The sequence below is a fragment of the Corythoichthys intestinalis genome, chromosome 17, assembly GCF_030265065.1.
Source record: "Corythoichthys intestinalis isolate RoL2023-P3 chromosome 17, ASM3026506v1, whole genome shotgun sequence".
NCBI lineage: Eukaryota > Metazoa > Chordata > Actinopteri > Syngnathiformes > Syngnathidae > Corythoichthys > Corythoichthys intestinalis.
The window spans coordinates 14,086,641-14,105,588 of record NC_080411.1 but is presented as its reverse complement, the minus strand read 5'-3'; the positions used below and the strand labels follow the sequence as shown (position 1 = coordinate 14,105,588).

General features: G+C 38.2%; 2 protein-coding genes across 2 annotated transcripts; one reads left to right on the top strand and one right to left on the bottom strand.

Moving 5' to 3' along the window:
- Nucleotides 1-1,924: 1,924 nt before the first annotated feature.
- On the bottom strand, nt 1,925-10,486 carry kmt5aa (lysine methyltransferase 5Aa). The gene is made up of 7 exons (XM_057818121.1): nt 10,274-10,486; nt 8,183-8,312; nt 7,910-8,114; nt 7,732-7,819; nt 7,561-7,620; nt 3,383-3,573; nt 1,925-2,774 (listed from the first exon to the last, which is right to left on the bottom strand). The coding sequence occupies exons 1-7, from the start codon at nt 10,280-10,282 to the stop codon at nt 2,564-2,566; spliced, it is 894 nt and encodes a 297-aa protein (XP_057674104.1). The 5' UTR covers nt 10,283-10,486; the 3' UTR covers nt 1,925-2,563.
- Nucleotides 10,487-10,910: 424 nt separating this feature from the next.
- si:ch73-311h14.2 (uncharacterized protein LOC556846 homolog) lies at nt 10,911-16,832 on the top strand. Its single transcript, XM_057819571.1, has 3 exons — nt 10,911-11,283; nt 13,027-13,203; nt 16,542-16,832. The coding sequence occupies exons 1-3, from the start codon at nt 11,005-11,007 to the stop codon at nt 16,713-16,715; spliced, it is 630 nt and encodes a 209-aa protein (XP_057675554.1). The 5' UTR covers nt 10,911-11,004; the 3' UTR covers nt 16,716-16,832.
- Nucleotides 16,833-18,948: the final 2,116 nt, after the last annotated feature.

The window sequence follows — 18,948 nt, the reverse complement described above, 5'->3', positions numbered from 1 at the left end:
TTTTTTTTTAAACTTACAAAAAAAAAAATCTTGAAAAAAACATCACGAAAAAACATTTTAGTCATTATAGGTCACTCATTCACTATGTTCGACAGCGAAAAATCAAGGTGCACAAAAGCTGTATAGTTTCGACAAAAACGTATGGTTTGACCAGAATTTGAGGAAAAACATCCCCATTCATTCTCAATGAGGGTGGGGGGTGACTCGATATTAAGCAGTAAGTAACTAGAAATACCCTAAAATCAATCTAAAAAAAAAAAAAAAAAACTAATCAAAATTGTCACAAAAAAAAAAAGTTTAAAAAAAAAAAAAAGCGCTAAAAGACAACGGTGGAAAAACACAATACAACTAATCTGCAGGAAAAATGGCAAAACCACAAAATACTGCACGAAAACGACAACTGTAGAAAACAAAAAACAGAAAAAAAAAAAAATCACGAGAAACCATAATTTTAGTTGTTATAAGGCACTTATTGGCTACCATTGACAGCAATATACATCCGGTCAAACATTTGGAAAATTAAGGTGCACAAAAAGTTGTATATAGTTTTGAAAAAAACGTGGTTTGACCAAAATTTGACAAAAAAATTCACCAAATAGTTTGAATAGGGGTTGGGGGGTTGACTCAATATTAGCAGGATGTAACAAAAAATACCTTAAAAACAAGGAGAAAAAGAAAATGAACGAAGGCCATGTCTACGCGCACAGTATTTGGCAAAAACAACTTTTTTTGCGGTTTGGCCTATCATCCACACGCACATTTAAACGAGGCGAGGGTTCTTAAAAACTGCCTCCAAAGTGAAGATGTGCGAAATCTGCGTCTGTGGCGCCATCATGTCGACACTGATAACCGAAGATTTAAATGTGGAAACGTCACTGACTGCTAAACTTTGTCCCTACATCACACATGAGACCAATGCTTACATTTGGAGTAAATTAGACAGATGCTTTTTTGCTTCCATTTATTTACCAACCCTTGCAGGGCTTCATATTGAAGAACACATGCAAAGGGTGAGGTTATTATAGACAATTATGTTTCGCAAAATGTTGTGAATGTACTAGGGCTGTCAAAATTATCGCGTTAACGGGCGGTAATTAATTTGGTGTTTTGTCACCCTCTGCTGGCGCTTGGGTGCGACTGATTTTATGGGTTTCAGCACCACATGAGCATTGTGTAATTGTTGACATCAACAATGGCGGGCTACTAGTTTATTTTTTTTTATTGAAAATTTTGAAAACATTGAGTGGTTTTAATATAAAATTTCTATAACTTGTACTAACATTTATCTTTTAAGAACGACAAGTCTTTCTATCCATGGATCGCTTTAACAGAATGTTAATAATGTTAATGCCCTCTTGTTGATTTATTGTTATAATAAACAAATACAGTACTTATGTAGCGAATGTTGAATGTATATATCCGTCTTGTGTCTTATCTTTCCATTCCAACAATAATTTACAGAAAAATATGGCAGATTTTATAGATGGTTTGAATTGCGATCAATTACGACTAATTAATTTTAAAGCTGTAATTTACTCGATTACAAATTTTAATCGTTTGACAGCCCTAGAATGTACATATAAATGAATGAATGCGGCTGGCTGTGGAAGCTTTTTTTTCTACAAACGTGCTGGTGTGGACATAATTTTTTCCCAACGTATTGGGGCAGGATCCTTTGCCTAATGAACCCTGCCTAAGTATAAAAAAAGGAAAATGTGGGGAAAAAAACTGCACTAAAAGGCAAACAACAGTGAAAAAACAGTAACAGCAACCTGCAGGAAAAAATGGCAAAACCATGAAAAACTGCAAAAAAAAAAAAATTATAAATAAAATAAACGTTAAAAAAAAAAAAATCGCGACAAACTATAATATAAGTCATTACAGGGCACTCATTGTCTCACTGCCATTGACGGCGCCAGACGCCCTCTCCCAGTCAAAATTTGTACGTCTAGCGCCGTCAATGGCATTGATACACAAGTTAACAAGGAAGTAACCTGAAAAGGCTCCAAAATGAATAGCAAGTGACGAAAGCATCCCCCTGCAATTAAAATGTCTTTTTGCTTCTTCTAAATGAACCATACACATTTAATCCCATGAGATTAGGACATTTTCCTGGTAGTGCAACTTACTTTATTTTTGTTTTTAGTGTGGCCCGAATGTAAAACGTACCACGGTCCCAGCTACCACTAGTTTAAAAAAACATTTATTTTTTGTTCAAAATTAAAACTGTACAATCCATTTGCTATTATCCTAAATGTAAAATAGAAAAAAAAAATCAAACAATGATACCATGTGGAGAATGTCCTTTAAAAACTAGTGCGCTGATAGTGATGCCAAAAAATATATAAAAAATGCACCAACCTGTAGAAGCATGCCAAGGTGTGTCACCTGTAAAAAATCGTGCTTAAAAAAAATTCTCATCCGAATGTGTCTCGTTACAGTACTCCCAAAAAATGAAGGATATTGGTCGGATAACATGGCCTTTCTTAGGTCAACTTCATTTAAGCGTCTCTAAATTTTAGGGAGTAGTTTCAATAAATAAAAGGTTCTAACCACCCTGGGGTTAGTGTTTGAGCCACGGGTGCGCGGCGATGGACGCCTTGCTACGGTCGCCGTAGTCGTAGAGCAGCTCTTCCCCCTCATCGATGTCCCGCGACGCCACCAGGATGAGATGCGGGGCGCCGTCCACGTCGTGCAGTTTGGTTTGCAGATTGCCGCTCTTGCTGTGATTGATCAGACGCCCCAGTCGATTGGTCTCTTTGGTGGCATCCACGCTGGATGTGGAGCACGTGATTGATTAAAATAAATAAATAAAGCATTCCTGACTCGAGAATCCTTTTTGGACTGCAGAAGACACTTTTTCTGTCTGTTTGAAATCCTGTGGCTTTAATATTTTTACACTAGCAGCCCTTTGAAGTGTAGTGCTACCAAGCTTCTCAGGCAAGATCAAAGCAACACCCCTATCAATTATCGTTAACTTTAAAAAGCTAACGCCAGGATCAAGAAAAGCAGCAGATGGGAGCGTAAAGGCCAAATTATCCCAGATGCGTGTGCGGTACGGCTCCGCTAAACTCAGTGTTTGTCCACAGTCAATCCGCAGCGCAATATGCAGCTGGTATAATTTGAACAATACGATAGAATGGTAACGGATTGGCTCCTCCACTATATCTTGGCGGATCGGCACACGTAACCGATATAATTTGGCTTTAACCGACTGTACGAGCATGACGCAGAAAAACATAATTTTAATTAAAAATCCGATCCCTTTCAGCCAATTCCAATGTTCTGAAAATATGGTGCGATTGGCCTGATTTTTGATCACATGACCAGATCGGGACATCCGTTGTGAAAACATTAAAATTGGTTGTTCTTAAGCACGTACCAGTACGTTTTGCAGAGGTACTGAAAGTAGTACATGTAACAGCCCGTCTCTGGGTTCTGGGCGTACTCCGCCTCCCGCTTTTTGGCGTCCGCCATCTCCAAAAGATCTCCGTGGTACTCCACCACGTACTGGCCTTTGCGGAACTGTCGTGCGGCGAACACAGCTCGCCCCTTTCCCTCCATGTGCCGCACCTGCAAAAAAAAAAAAAAAAAAAAAAGAATTTTCACGTTGCGTTTACATAGTGTAGAAATGTGCAATCTGATTTGGATCTGGATTAACCTCAATATTTTGAGGAAAAAGTACTTCCTCCATGTTAAGTCCTAGTTAAAGGCTAATTTTTATGATGAAGTCAATACAGTAGTACGTCAAGATACAAAATTAATTAGTTCCGGAGTGGCTTTCGTATAATGAATCGTCCTTTACATGTAAATCGCCTAATTCATTCCAAGCTCTTCTAAAAACACCACATTAAATTTGCCATCATGACCTCTGATTCCATTTTTTTTTTTGTAATGCTTTGTTGCTCTCTTGTGGAGCTGAAGTGTAGCTAGTTTGTTAGATTCCAGCCTCTACAGACGTTATCACATGACTAACCGAGCTCATAGGAAACACGGAGTGTTAAAAGACGAGCTAACTTCGTAAGCAATTGCCATTTGTATCTTGAAAAAGCGAGTGCAAGTTCCAAGTTATATTTATTTGTTTCATATACATGAACATTGTGTTGCACAATGTGGTGTTTATATGTTGTTTATTCACATTTGTAGTCAAAAGTTGTTGTGGTGTCAAGAGTCGGAACTCCATTACCCAGCGTGCAATGGGATTACCCATGGGGCCACTGGACGTGTACGTTACACTGCGCACTGGTAAAGTGAAAACGAAACATTTCACTAAATATTTGAGCATAATTTTCACACCTCGTCTGCTTATTAGAATAATAACAGGCAACAAAGTCGTTACATTATTGCATTGCTGTGAGCGGGAATTATGTAATACAGTACGTATTATCTTTCGGATGATTTTTCGTAATATGAAGCGGGGGAAAAAATATCTTTCCATAAAAGAATTTTTCGTATACCGAAGCTTTCGTATCTCGAGGTACCACTGTGGTAAAGGCTGAAAATCTGGATAAGATCTGAATATGAAGTACTGTATTAATATTTTATGAACTCACTCATTTTATATATTTGACTTCCTGGTAATTGTGTCAGTAAGTAAGGTCCATACCCATACATGGAGTTTAAGGGTGGGCCGAAAAGTGCCTGTATTATTTTAAAATTAAGAGTTTTGAAGTAAAATATTTTATATAAAAGTTGTAAAGCAATTAAACAAACAAAAAAATGAATGAAATGAACAAAAAAAAAAATTCATTATGGGTCAAAATTATTTTTCAAACAGATCATGTGACTAGCACCTTAGACGGTCATTTGCTTTGCTTAGCCAAAACCACCTGAGGACCGAAGAGGCAAGATGGATATACGTAATTATTTCAAACCTAAGCTTTCAAAAGCAACTACAACTACTGAGCAAGAAACGAGGATTGAAATTATGGACCATGAAACACCAGAGAGCACCACCAAAATGGTGAGCAGAGTTTCAATTTGCCCGACTTAACTTTACTGTTGTACAGTTAGCGTCTTCAGTGACTAAAGACTCTAAGGCTACGTTCATACTACAGGTCTTAATGCACGAATCCGATTTTTTCGTCTTTTTCCGACTCGAGTGAGGCATTAACTTGACGGTCTGAACGTGACAAGTCGCATAGAACTGGACCATTTCAAATCCGATCTGGGTCACTTTCGTATGTGGTTCAAATCCGATCTGGGCCACATTTTTCCAGACTGTCGCGGCGGTCTGTACTGTCCACTCTCCCAAATTGGATTTCATGCAGCAATTACGTCATCAAATAGCGAGAGAGATGCTTACCGTAGCGGTGCCGCTGTGTGTTATTAGCGCCTAGCTTGTAGTGAACACGGCTTTTGGGGAAGGGCTGGGCTTGACAACAGTCATAAAAAATAAAAATGGGTTGAGGATAAGCCTGAGAATGCTCAGTCTTCTCTCTGCTCCAAGTGAGCAATATTTCAACATTGCCTACACGGCCGAGAGTCGGGGCAAACTGCCCGTATGTGTGTGTGACGTGCACGGACCGTGCGTGCATGCTATCGATCCATATAAACTTTGAATATAAGCCTAAACGGGGATTATTTATGTCCGTTATTTGTGTCCTCCTTTTGAAAAGCAAAATATGATATCCCTGGAATGACGGATGACGTGTGTCATTTGTTTTGATGCTTCTGCGCATGCGGGTCGTCTTGCTCAGCGCGTGTCGGACTGCGAATTAGTGCGCATGCGTAATACTTGAATGGTCTCAATGGACAAAGGCAGTCTGAACGGGCATGCAAAAAAAACAGATATGACAAAAAATCGGATTTGTGCATTAAGACCTGTAGTATGAACGTAGCCTAATTGTACAACACAGCCTGAATATAAGACGGTGTTTTTTGCATTGAAATAAGACTGAAAAGCCGGGGTCGTCTTATGTTCGCGGTCTAAACGTTATACCAATTCACGACGCTAGATGGCGCTAGAAATCATTGAAGCGACTAGTTTCAAGACTAGTTACAGTTAGACTTCACTTTGATGGTTAATGCAGTTTTTACAATTTTGTTGTTTTATCACAATAGATTGGTTTATTTACGTTTCAAAAACCAGAAGCCATTCATTTACGAATGTGATTGCACTTTAGTTTACATATTTAAATGTTCAGAATTATTAAGATTTGAAAAAAAGCAAAATAACATGCTTTTTCTCTCAAATATATTGTTATAATCATTTGTTTCAGATGTACTGTAATTATTTTCTGTATAAAAATTAATTTGGTGTTCAAAAAGTCTTTTTTCAAACTTGAGTCTTGAAAAAGAGGAGGTCGTCTTATAATCAGGGCCGTCTTATATTCGGGCCAAAACGGTAATATTTTGCTCCCAAAGCTGTTGTGGCAATGAATAAGCACTCTTTTACATTCAGTTGGACTCTCAATGTTTTTCACAGGTGTTGAATAAACAAGTAACAACATAAACATACATGTATAACACGACTATGGCGTAAATGAATGCTTAACCACACGGTGAAAACACAGTGAGAGAGCAGCGTGCAGTTGTTGTGGGCAGCTAACATGGCAGGATGTGTCTGAGGAGAACTTTTCCACATGTCCGTCCATGATAAAACATAAGTAAATATTCCTTTAATTAAAGAAAGTTTGTAGTGTTTACTTTGTAACCGCTGTATCCGCGGCCATTTTTTAACACAAAGTTGCAATTTCTGATTGGGTACAAAATTTGACAGAACACCCGGCGGGTGTACCATTTTCAATGGATGACGATCTTGGCGAAAAGTATAGCTGTCCTAAGTAGCCTGATTTAGAATTCTCCTAAAAATGATAAGAAACAAAAAAACGCTCATTTTCAACTTACTATAATAAATTAGTGCTGCAACGATTAATCGATTAACTCGAGTATTTGATTCGGAAAAAAAAGATTCAAATTAAATTTTGGTGCTTCGAGTATTCGTTTACTTAAAGTGGCGTTGTAATGGTTTGTTTTGAAAGTGTTTCCATTTAGCTTTTTGATTTGGGTGGATACACTCACACTGCCCTCTAGTCTGCCTCATTTCACATGGCTTAATCCAGCTGCTCCCTGTTAAGACCAACATAAGCTATGTTTTTTTTTTTTTTAGCGAAAGTTTTTTTTTATGCATTCATAATTTAGTTCATTAGTATATTTAGCCGTTTTTTGTGAGAATATGTGTGTGAACCATTTGTTAAGAGCATTATAAAAAAAAAAAAAAAAAAGTTAGTATTTTACAGCATTTAAGCTAGCGGAGCTTTGCTATGTAAGTTAGCCAATTGTTCTTTTGTTGTACATAGATCCTCATTTATTCGTTTTTTTAAAGCGTTTGAGGCTCAGCTCAGGTATTTTGATTTTTTATGTTCCTTATCCGATTACTCGATTATTCGAACTAACTAGTTAATCGATTAATCGACTACTAAAATCATTGATAGCTGCAGCCCAATAATAAATATTCTTGTAAGTTAATTTTATTGCTTACACTATGTTTCGGGGTCATCAACATGTTGCCCCCCCCCCCCCCCCGCCCCAAAAGTCAAACTCCGCCTATGTCCATACCTGCATTCCTTCCTCTATCCCGTTTATAATGAGATGGTCAATCAGGTGCTTCTGTTCACACTGGACACAAAAGAGAGCATATCAGCGTAACATTTGTGCAATAAATCAATCTGGACCAGATTTGGATTCATCTCTATTTTGCAGTTGACAAATTTAAATGCTTTAAATTACCTTGAGCTCCGTTTTACTTTTTCGTGAACTGCGTCTTATTGAAAAGTAGTCCGTAACTTTCCGATTCTGAGAGTTCTTCCCTCGGGTGCTACAGGGAGTGGGGGGAAAAAAAGGACAACGCATGAGCCGTGCGATCAAGCAACCTCAAGTGGTTATACGTGACGAGTGCAAAGCGCACTTCTTGGCCGGGGCTTTCTTTGGCTGGTGGCGGCGGGGCATTGCTGAGCTTCGGTTGCTGCTGTGCAAGGCGGGAGGCCTGTCGGGAGCAGGCTGGAGGCGACATTGAAGCTTTAAAGCGGGCGTACATTCATCTGAGCGGCAAGATGAAGGCTGCTTTTCCTCATCTGGAGAGTCGCAAGAGCCAATACCGTTTGCTATCTGGCCTGGTGGGAAGAAAAACAAATTTCAATTCTTTCCAAACAGCTTTTTTTACGGCTTTCACATTTCGTACCATCTTCCGGCCTTTGGATATCATTCCTCTGGCAGCGTTCCGGAGAACACCGTCCCTCCTGTGCCACCTTGTTGTCATGCTCTGAAGGACAGCTTGAAACGGTGACACAGTGTTGGCTGCATACAATTTCCTGCCAGAAGATGAGAAAGTTATATTTTCATAAATCTGTTCACTCACTTGATTTTTGGTCGCTTTCTATTAATTTGGGGGGATTTTCTGGTCACTTCATTTTTGCGCTAGACGTCCAATCTATTTGGTCTGGCAGGGGCAAATGAACCAACATAAAATGGAACTAAAAGATGAGCGTTCATGTCCAATCTTCATGCGATTGTCAGAGAAATTCAACTTTGAACTCCAAGACAAGGTTCAACTCGATAGCTCGATGAGAAATGAATCATACCCCAACCATGGATTGATTTGCTTCGAAGGCTTTATGAACAAGAGCTCTCGGGTACAAAATGATGTGATTCAGCCAGGAGCTGTGATCACCCAGAAGTACAAAGAAGTACAATAGAGGCTGGACGTTTATACTGTTGAAAGGGCGGTGCCGAAGCCCACCGTGAAAGGAAACTTACTAAGAAACGAAACTCATCATCTCACAAACCAGGGTATTTTTCCATACAAAAACATCTTTGAGCTGAGACCTTGAGCACTGGTCCCTGCTGGTAGAGAGTGAGTCAGATCTGATAAGGGGGTCCTCAGACACCCATTGTATTCATTCAGGGCATATTGGAAAACACAGGAACATAACAGTCCATATTTGGGCATATTGTGATATATTCTACAATAGTCAAGGCTATGGGGAGGCACGCTCAAACAGATTAATATAACAATGATGCTCTATGCTACTTGCCTGGTATACCAGACTCACCGCTCTTCCAGCGATTGAGTCGCGACCGTCCGGCAGATCAAATTCCGAGGGCGGAGCAAGCCACAGCAAACAGACAGCGGAGTGGACCAATCAGCGACGGGCAGACGTGACATTGTTAAAGCGACAAGTAATTAGCGTGAGCGGAGAATGGAAAAGTTTATTCAACATGGCTAGAGCGAGCCATGTTGACTGTTGTCAATGACTTGTTTCAATGTGTTTTTGGTAATTGAAAACTGGTTTTACCGCGGATTGGAACATATTCTCGGCTCTCCCGTTCGCCATCTGTGTTGTTGTAGACACGACTTTCGGCGCGCAAGAGTGACGTTACTCGTTAAGAAGACGTCACGCAAACAAACGAATCTGATTGGACGATTGATTTTGTACCTTGCTCGAGAGGCCGTTAATGGGCTGGGTCGCAGACTATTTCTCACAGTGTTTGAAAAATACAGGGAGAATAGTCTGGCTGTGCCAGGCAACAATGCTACAATGTTCTCATGCAAGCATCACAAAGCATACAAAATACAATGTATAATGGTTGTGTTTTAAACATGAATAAAATTCTCTCACAGCGATAAGTTAAATACCATGAAAAAAAATTGAATTGAGTGTGTTACTTGGGGCCATAAGGAGAGTATATTTCTCCTTTTATTCATTTTAATTGCATTAACTTACCTTTTATTAACATTATATGACATATAAATATATAATTACATAAAATATGAAAAAAGATTAATAAGTAATAATAACTACCAATATCGAGGTTGCTTCAAATAATGTTATTGCTTTCTTCATTAGGGAAAAAAAAGGAATAAACAAACGAGGCATCTTCACCCCATTGTACCACTTTGCCACATTCAATATGGCCACGCATTTCTCCCACAGTTCCCTTTAAACGTTGACACCTCACGGTAAAAAACCTAAAAGCCCAAAATGAAGGGTGACTAAACAAAACAATAAAACTACATTGAACATTAAAGGCTCTCAAGTACTAATTCGCCACCTTTACCGTTTATCGGTTCAGTTTATGACGAAAATGAAGCTGTCAAGGAGCGAGTAATTACCACTTTTTTGTGTTAGCTAGCCAACAAAAATGCAAATATTTCAATGATTATTCACTTTAAAGTAAAATATTGAACGAAAGAAGTTTACATATGGCTACTTTAATTGTTCCAAGCGTGAACACCTGGGATGTTTTGTCAAAAATGTTGTGTTAAACTTACCCCGTTCATGTCCAACTTGTTCCCCGAAGCCCCTCGCTAAGCACTTTTCTTCTACCCTCGTCCTTTCGAGGACAATATCCAGCCCAGAGGAGACTAAAGCTGCAGTCTTGCGTCTTCACCTTCAAGCAGCCCAAAGTGGCGTCCACGGCTGCTATGACAAGCTCGCCATTTTCCGACATCTACCAACAATAGATATCTAATTTTAAAGGCTAGATAATCAATGTGCCGGGAGCTAATGGGGACGAGCGTTGTCATTTTCAGCCATTTTGCGTCAGAGCCATTCGATAAACACAAAATTATTGTCAACAGTTGTACTTTGTGAAAGCCCTAGATTGCCCAATTTTCAAACGGCTTTTTAAAAATTTGAATATCAACGTTAAAGAAACTGTAAGTTTACTACAAAGTTAAAACCAAATTATGATTTTAGGTTTTGTCTTCATTCTGGGTGTGTGTGTGTGTGTGTGTGTGTGTGTGTGTGTGTGTGTGTGTGTGTGTGTGTGTGTGTGTGTGTGTGTGTGTGTGTGTGTGTGTGTGCGTGTGTGTGACACTGGTGTGTCAACCCAGTAGGTGGCGGTAATGCCCCACGATGCTAGGTGTAAACTGCCAACAAAACAAGAAGAAGAAGAAGAAGAAGAAGAAGAAGACGTCACCCACGTAACCCGGAAAAGGGTCTCGCATACAACTCTTGCTAGTACTACTTGTTTTCTGCCGGTAATCTCTCACAAAACAACATGCCTACTAAACACTGCTGTTATGGAACTTGTAAAAATGACTCTAGATATTACGACCGTCCACATATGAAGGATGTTTTCTTCATTCGTTTCCCGAAGCCAAAAACTCAGAGGGATAAATGTGAACGATGGATCGACTTGTGCGGACGTCCAAGATACCAGTTTAACGCCAGCAAGGTGAAGTCATTCACCTTCATATGTAGTAAACATTTTGTTGGGGGCCATGGTCCTACAGATGAGAATCCTGATCCATTGCCTGCCATAGTCTGCTCTGAAGAGGTAAGCCATTTTGATGTTTTTTATTTATTTTTTAGCATGGCGTTTTGCCGTTTGGTCTCAACATTAGTAGGGGGGTCATTATCAGCAGAATCATACACGGAGTTTAACTGTATAATGCTACAATAATGGCTCATTTTGGTATGTCCTGGTAGTTTCCATTGGAAGGGGATAAGCTATCTGGCATATACAGTATATTCTAATTTAAATTCTTTGAGTCATTCAATGATCTTTCACAATTTGTCCACTCTGTCATGCTAGGTCAACCCTGTCAGGGTACTGTCCAAACTGTTATTTTTTTATAGTCTAAGAAAATATAGCATTTTTCATAAGTTGGCAAACTCTTTGTTAAGTTGGTAATTTTTCGCCTAAATCAAGAAAAAAAATATTTTCAAATAGTGTTTTCAACAATATATATTCTTGAATTAAGAACATTTCTGACAAACAATTTTTTGTTAAACATTAAATATGCAAAAATTTAGCTTAAAATAGGTCTGTTAAGCTTATTTTCAGCTAGCTATTTTATTTCAACAAATCTGAGTAGAATTTCTTGAAGCATTGGCAGATAATTTCACTTATTTCTAGTAGATTTATACTGAAAACAAGGGAAGTTTTTTGGGGGTGGGCGGACAGGGTTTCAGTGTAAATGTATTGGTTTAGGTGGTACACCGTTCGATTCAAACCTTTGTTTTCAAGAACTACGAAACAAACATTTTTTCAGCCAATCAAACTTTTGAAGGGAAAAAATGGACTTCACTGGCCTATTTAGCAAGGGAAAAGGAGTCAATGTAAGTCTGGACATATTGAAAGTACTGCAAAAAGCACCCTCTCCTGAAATTGTTAGAACCAGGGAGGACAGCGGGTGAAAGCCCGTCTGGAGGCCACCAAGAGTCTTAATGTCGCGTGAAAGTTCGTAGAAGCGTTAGCCATTAGCGTTAGCCTACCAGGCTTCTGTTTGTTTAAGTTCTTGTTAACCACGTGAATTCATACATAAGCACACTGACTGCTTTCTTAAAGGGGAATGAACATAGCTGCACAACACAGAGTCAAAGATTATATTCTATTGTTTTATTCAATTACCGAATTTACCGATATGGTCAAAATTACGTCGGTTATCATGAAGAATTTCGGTAACTGTAAATTTTCGGTATACCGCCCGGCTCTAGTATGGACGCAGAAATGTCTAAATTACCATTTGATCAATTGAATGTAAAGTTACACTATTGTGTATGGATACAGCATGGCGGCCATCACCAAACAAAGATCTTTTAAGTTTAAATTTCTTGTAAATAAATGCGTACATCCTAGAATTTCTATAGATATGAACATAAAACAGTCTAGATTCTTGGATAAAAGCTAAAAAACAGGCAATTATCATTCATTTTACGTAAATTTTTCAAGCTAAAGTTACGCAGATTTTTCCCATTCATTTTTTTCGCAACGTTGCAAAGTGCATGCATGGTGCTATTTTATATAATAATTACCTTGAATTGTCGACCAAATCACTCTTGAGGCATTCCTGCCTGCTTGTATGCAGTAAAACCTTCGTCTTTTTCCACCTAAATCCGGCGTTTGAACGCAGTGTGTGTTATAGCAGTGTAAGCTGCTTCCTTCACTCTGCCTGGCCTGGGAAGGCGTGGCACTAACTCTGTAGGAGCTTTCTGGTCACCCGGTCGGAAAGTCTATGGTTGGAGTTAGCAGTGTTTTTGTAAGTTTTTTGTAAAGAACTTTGCTTTATTGTTGCAGGTTGAACATACTGTCGGGCGCAAGAGAATAGAAACAACACTACAACCAATTGCAAGCACTCCATCGCCAAAAAGAATAAAAATGTTGGACTCTGAAAACACTCTTGATGCAGCAAGCTTCTCGTTGGATCCCCATATGATGCCACCTCTAGATGTTAGTGACACAGAAGATAAGGCAGTAAGTGTTCAAAGATATTGTTTAAAGATGTAGTGTAAATCTGATCGTCATATACAGTCGCTGACAAAAGTCTTGTCGCTTATCCATTTTGTAGAAACAATTGCTAATAACCTGACTTTCAATTATTCAATTGGTTTCAGAAATGGCTCATATGAAAGCTAAGACCCTCCCGAATGATGTTGAATGTACAAAATATATTTGTTTTATATTTTGGCAAGACAAAAGTTTTGTCACCTACAGAAAGTAGTGTGAAAATTGAACAAAAAATGTACTTCAAATACAAAAATATGTTACATAACATAAGCGAATTAAGTATTGGTGCTGTGAGATCCAAATTTAATATTTTCTATGACTTCCATGGGCTTCGGCAAGGATTCATACAATTTATTGATGAAGTCATCAGGAACATCAAAGAAAGCAGTCTTGCATGCCTCCCAGAGTTCATCAACATTGTTAGGTTTCGTCTTCCATGCTTCCTCTTTCATCCTACCCCAGACATACTCAATGATGTTCATGTCTGGTGACTGGGCTGGCCAGTCTTGGAGGATCCTGATCTTCTTTGCCTTGAGGCACTTTGAGGTAGAGATTGAAGTATACAATTGAGCACCAGTTTGTCGCTTTTTATGGTTAGGATTTAGGAATGTAAGAGGCAGCTAAGATTTGTTGATATTTCAGACTGTTTATGTTGCTTTCCACCCTGCAGATCTCTCGCACACTCCATACTGGATGTAACCCCAGACCATGATTTTGCCACCACCAAACTTCACTGTTTTTTGAGTGTATCTCAGATCCATGCAAGCTCCAGTAGGTCTCCTGCAATATTTGCGGCAACTGTGGAGTAATTCAATGGAAGATTCATCTGAAAAATCCCACCTTTTGCCACTTTTCAAGCGTCCATCCTTTTGACAGGCTGTGGGCCTTGGCAAATGCCACACGTTTTTTAATTGTCGACACCCTGAGAGATAAATACTCTGAAATATCAACAAATCTTAGCTGCCTCTTACATTCCTAAATGTAAAAAGGGACAAATTCTGCAGCAGGATGGTGCTCAATCGCATACTTCAATCTCTACCTCAAAGTTCCTCAAGGCAAAGAAGATCAGGATCCTCCAGGACTGGCCAGCCCAGTCACCAGACATGAACATCATTGAGCATGTCTGGGGTAGTATGAAAGACGAAGCATGGAAGACGAAACCCAAGAATGTTGATAAACTCTGGGAGGCATACAAGACTGCTTTCTTTGATGTTCCTGATGACTTCATCAATAAATTGTATGAATCCTTGCCGAAGCCCATGGAAGTCATAGAAAATATTACATTTGGATCTCACGGCACCACTACTTAATTCGCTTATGTTATGTAACATATTTTTGTATTTGAAGTATATGTTTGTTCAATTTTCACACTACATTCTGTAGGCGACAAAACTTTTGTTTAGCCAAAATTTGACCTTTATGTCGTCATTAAATGATAAATCTTTTTTCCAGTGATATTTTTGTACATTCAACATGATTTGGGAGGTTCAGTTTTCATATGAGCCATTTCTGAAACCAATTGAATAATTAAAAGTCAGGTTATTAGCAATTGTTTCTACATAATGGATAAGCAACAAGACTTGTCAGGGACTGTATATTACAGTTAGCAACGTTACACTATTTTGATGTTTGAATATTTGCTCTATCAAACAAAAAAATGGGAGTATCAAATTGACGCTCCTAATATACACTTTTACAACAACCTCATGTTTAATAACATACACAGTGTTGGCCCGAATATAAGACAGTGTTTTTTCATTGAAATAAGACTGAAAAAGAGGGGGGTCGGCTTATATTCGCGGTCTAGACATTATACCCATTCACGACGTTAGATGGCGCCAGATATCATTAAAGCGATGTTTTGTCATGATAGATCTCAGCTCATCTCCCCATTCACGACCCTAGATGGCACCAGATATCATTGAAACGATGTTCTGTCATGACAGATCTCTGCTACTAGCCAGTTTGCATTATTTTATTGCAATGTTTTTCCTTGTAAAGCGCTTTGAGCGCCTTGAAAGGTGGAAAAGCGCTATATAAGTATAACACCATTTACCATATTCAGATTTGTTTCAAGACTAGTTACAGTTAGACTTCACTTTGATGGTTAATGCAGTTATTGTCATTTTGTTGTTTTATTACAATAGATTGGTTTTAGGGCTGTCAAAATTATCGCGTTAATAGGCGGTAATTAATTTTTTAAATTAATCACGTTAAAATATTTGACGCAATTAACGCACATACCCCGCTCAAGCAGATTAAAATGACAGCACAGTGTCATGTGCACTTGTTGTGTTTTTTTTGTCTCCCTCTGCTGGCGCTTTGGTGCGACTGAATGTATGGGTTTAAGCACAATGAGCATTGTGTAATTATTGACATCAACAATGGCGAGCTACTACTTAATTTTTTTTAATTGAAAATTTTACAAATTTTATTAAAACGATAACATTAAGAGGGGTTTTAATATAAAACTTCTTTAACTTTTACTAACATTTATCTTTTAAAAACTACAAGTCTTTCTATCCATTGATCGCTTTAACAGAATGTTAATACCATCTTGTTGATTTATTGTTATAATAAACAAATACAGTACTTATGTTCAGTATGTTGAATGTATATATCCGTCTTGTGTCTTACCTTTCCATTCCAACAATAATTTACAGAAAAATATGGCATATTTTATAGATGGTTTGAATTGCGATTAATTACGATTAATTAATTTTTAAGCTGTGATTAACTCGATTAAAAATTTTAATCGTTTGACAGCCCTAATTGGTTTATTTGATTTTAAAAAAACAGAAGCCATTCATTTACGAATGTGATTGCACTTTAGTTTACATATTTAAATGTTCAGATATTAAGATTTGAATGAGGAAAATAACATGCTTTTTCTCTCAAATATATTGTTATAATCATTTGTTTCGGGTGTACAGTAATTATTTTCTGTATAAAAATTAATTTGGTGTTCAAAAAGTCTTTTTTTCAAACTGGAGTCTTGAAAAAGATGGGGTCGTCTTATAATCAGGGCCGTCTTATATTTGGGCCAATACGGTAAATAAGGTGTAGTGAAGCGCTGTACATTTCAGTAATCACAAATTTTACGGCCAGTGTAGTTATCCATAAAACTTAATTGGATAAAGCAAATTTCATTCGCATTTAGGTGGACTAATTTAAGTGTTATAAAAATAACAAAACATATTTCAAGCTGATTCCTTGTCTAGTCCACTTAAATTTATCAAGTACATATGTAGGCCTCTAAACTTGCACCAGTATTAAAGGTACATGTATCTTTGTTTTTCTGTCAGGTTAACTCTGTTGGGATTCAAACAGATGCTCCGGAAACCTCCAAATGTTCAAAAGTCATGGTGGATGTTGGCTGTCAGACTATATATGACAAAAACACGTTGAAGTCCAAGATTGAGGACATCATACTAAAGAATGAAGAAACTATAATCGCGATCAAGGCCCTCATTTCCTGATGTGCCTCCAAGTGATCAGAAACCTGAGGATGAGGCCCTCCTGACTGTGGATGATGTTAAAGATAATGCCAGAATAATAAAGTTCTTACAGACGGCATCTCAACTGATACATCATTGTGCTCATTTTTCATAGAAGCATCAATATTTGCTTTGTATAGTATAGAATTGTTGTGACTCCGCCTTACTTTAATACCCTGAACAAACGTTTGAGTCGACATACTGCCAGCCACGGCGCAAGGATTTTTCAGTGACAACTGAAGTTATGTCATCCTCCTCATCACTGTCTTCTGTCTTAGTCAGCTTTGTGGTAAAAGTGGGCAGAGATTCCACCAGCCAGTGATACACATAGTCATAGTTGTACAGTGGTGGGATATTGGATGGTAAGAACTCCTTTCAATCATTACATTCCAAAGGAGTTTGTGGACTCCCTATTTGGCAATCTGCTAATTTCTGGTACCATTTCCCTTTATCGGCTGAAACAGTGGTATGAAAAAGTATCTGAACCCTTTGGAATGTATCACATTTCTGCATAAAATCACCATCAAATGTGATATGATCTTAGACAAAATCACACAGATGAAAATAGTGTCTGCTTTAACTAAAACCACCCAAACATTTATCGGTTTTCATATTTTCAATGAAGATAGCATGCAAACAATGACAGAATGGGGGAAAAGTAAGTGAACCCTCTGCCTAAGGAGGTTTAAAGAGCAATTGAAACCAATTTTTAACAAACATTTTAAGTCAGGTGTGTGCCCAATCACTGATGAGTGGTTCAAAGCTGGCCTGCCCACTATAAAACACGCACCGGGTAAGAATTGATGATGAGAAGCATTGTCTGATGTGCATCACTGCTCAGTCAAAAGAGCTGTCTGAAGACCTGCGATCAAGGATTGTTGATTTGTATGAAGCTGGGAAAGAATACAAAATCATCTCTAAAAGTCTGGATGTTCATCAATCGACAGAGAAGTTGTCTACAAATGGAGAGAGTTTGGCACTGTTGCGTCTCTCCCACAGAGTGGCCGTATATGTATATATATATATATATATATATATAAGCAGGGGTGCACATAATTTTTTTGCCCAGGTTCTCAGAGGAGGACCTGGAGATGCGACTTGGTCCTCATTGAGCTTGAGAGCCGACCCGCCTGATGCAATAAAATTATGACAAGCTTTACTTGGAGCCAATTACCTTAAATTAATTTGATTAACAATTAACACTTGATTCACATCAACTGGCACAACAAAATTGCCATTACTCTGAGGTGAAATGTAAAGACATATACAGGGGTACGCATATTTTTTTTGCCTCCCACATTAACTCCAACCCTTTGTAAAAGTGGGATATCAACCTCTTAAGAGCTCTTTGAACGTGCATGTTTAGCTTTGTGAAATGCGAGCAAAAACACGTTTGTCAGTGCATGACGCTGTTCTTTATTAATTTTATTCCGCCACTTGTCCATAGGGCGAGTAGGGTCCTGTCTGGCATCGATAGTTTGCTTAATCGCCATCATGCTCTGTTTTTTTCGTGATTTTCAAAGTTTGGATGGCTGAAATTCTTTGAAAAATGCGCTGCTCTTATCAGCGACATTGAGATTCTCACGGCAAGTTTAGCACCACATTTCCATGAGAGCATCATTTGCTTCTAGCCATGGTACCTCCTGCAGCCACTTTTCAGCAAAAGTCCTTTTTTTCGGTAGCTCTGGTAACGTCTCTGTCGTCTGCAGTGTTGTTAATTTTACTTTAAAAAAGTAATTAATTACAGTTACAAAGTACTTCTCCCAAAAAGTAATTGCGTTAGTAACTCAGTTACCTGAATGTAAGAGTAATTAGTTACTTGGAAAAGTAACTAGTGGTAATTTTCTTTTTTTTTCTCAAAAAAACAAAAAACAAAAAAAGGTCACGCAATGTGAAGTTTAAAGGGTTTGGGGGACAATTGGCCCTAGCCCAATTCTTTACCCTCCACTAAACTAGACACAAGGGTATTGCGATAACTAGATAGTAACCTTTGCTATGTGTGGAAGTCATTTAAAGTTGTGACTCAACCGTTAAAGTTGTTAAAATTGCTCCTGTTATTTCATTAGTTCCCTTCTGTCTACTTTAAACATGTGTAAGTTTTAAAACTGTTTCATCATTTAAAGATAGATTTAAGTTAAGATTTTGCCGATTTAGGAGCATTTTAGATAAAAAAAAAAATAATAATAAAGTTACTTAGGTTCGCTATGAAGGATCT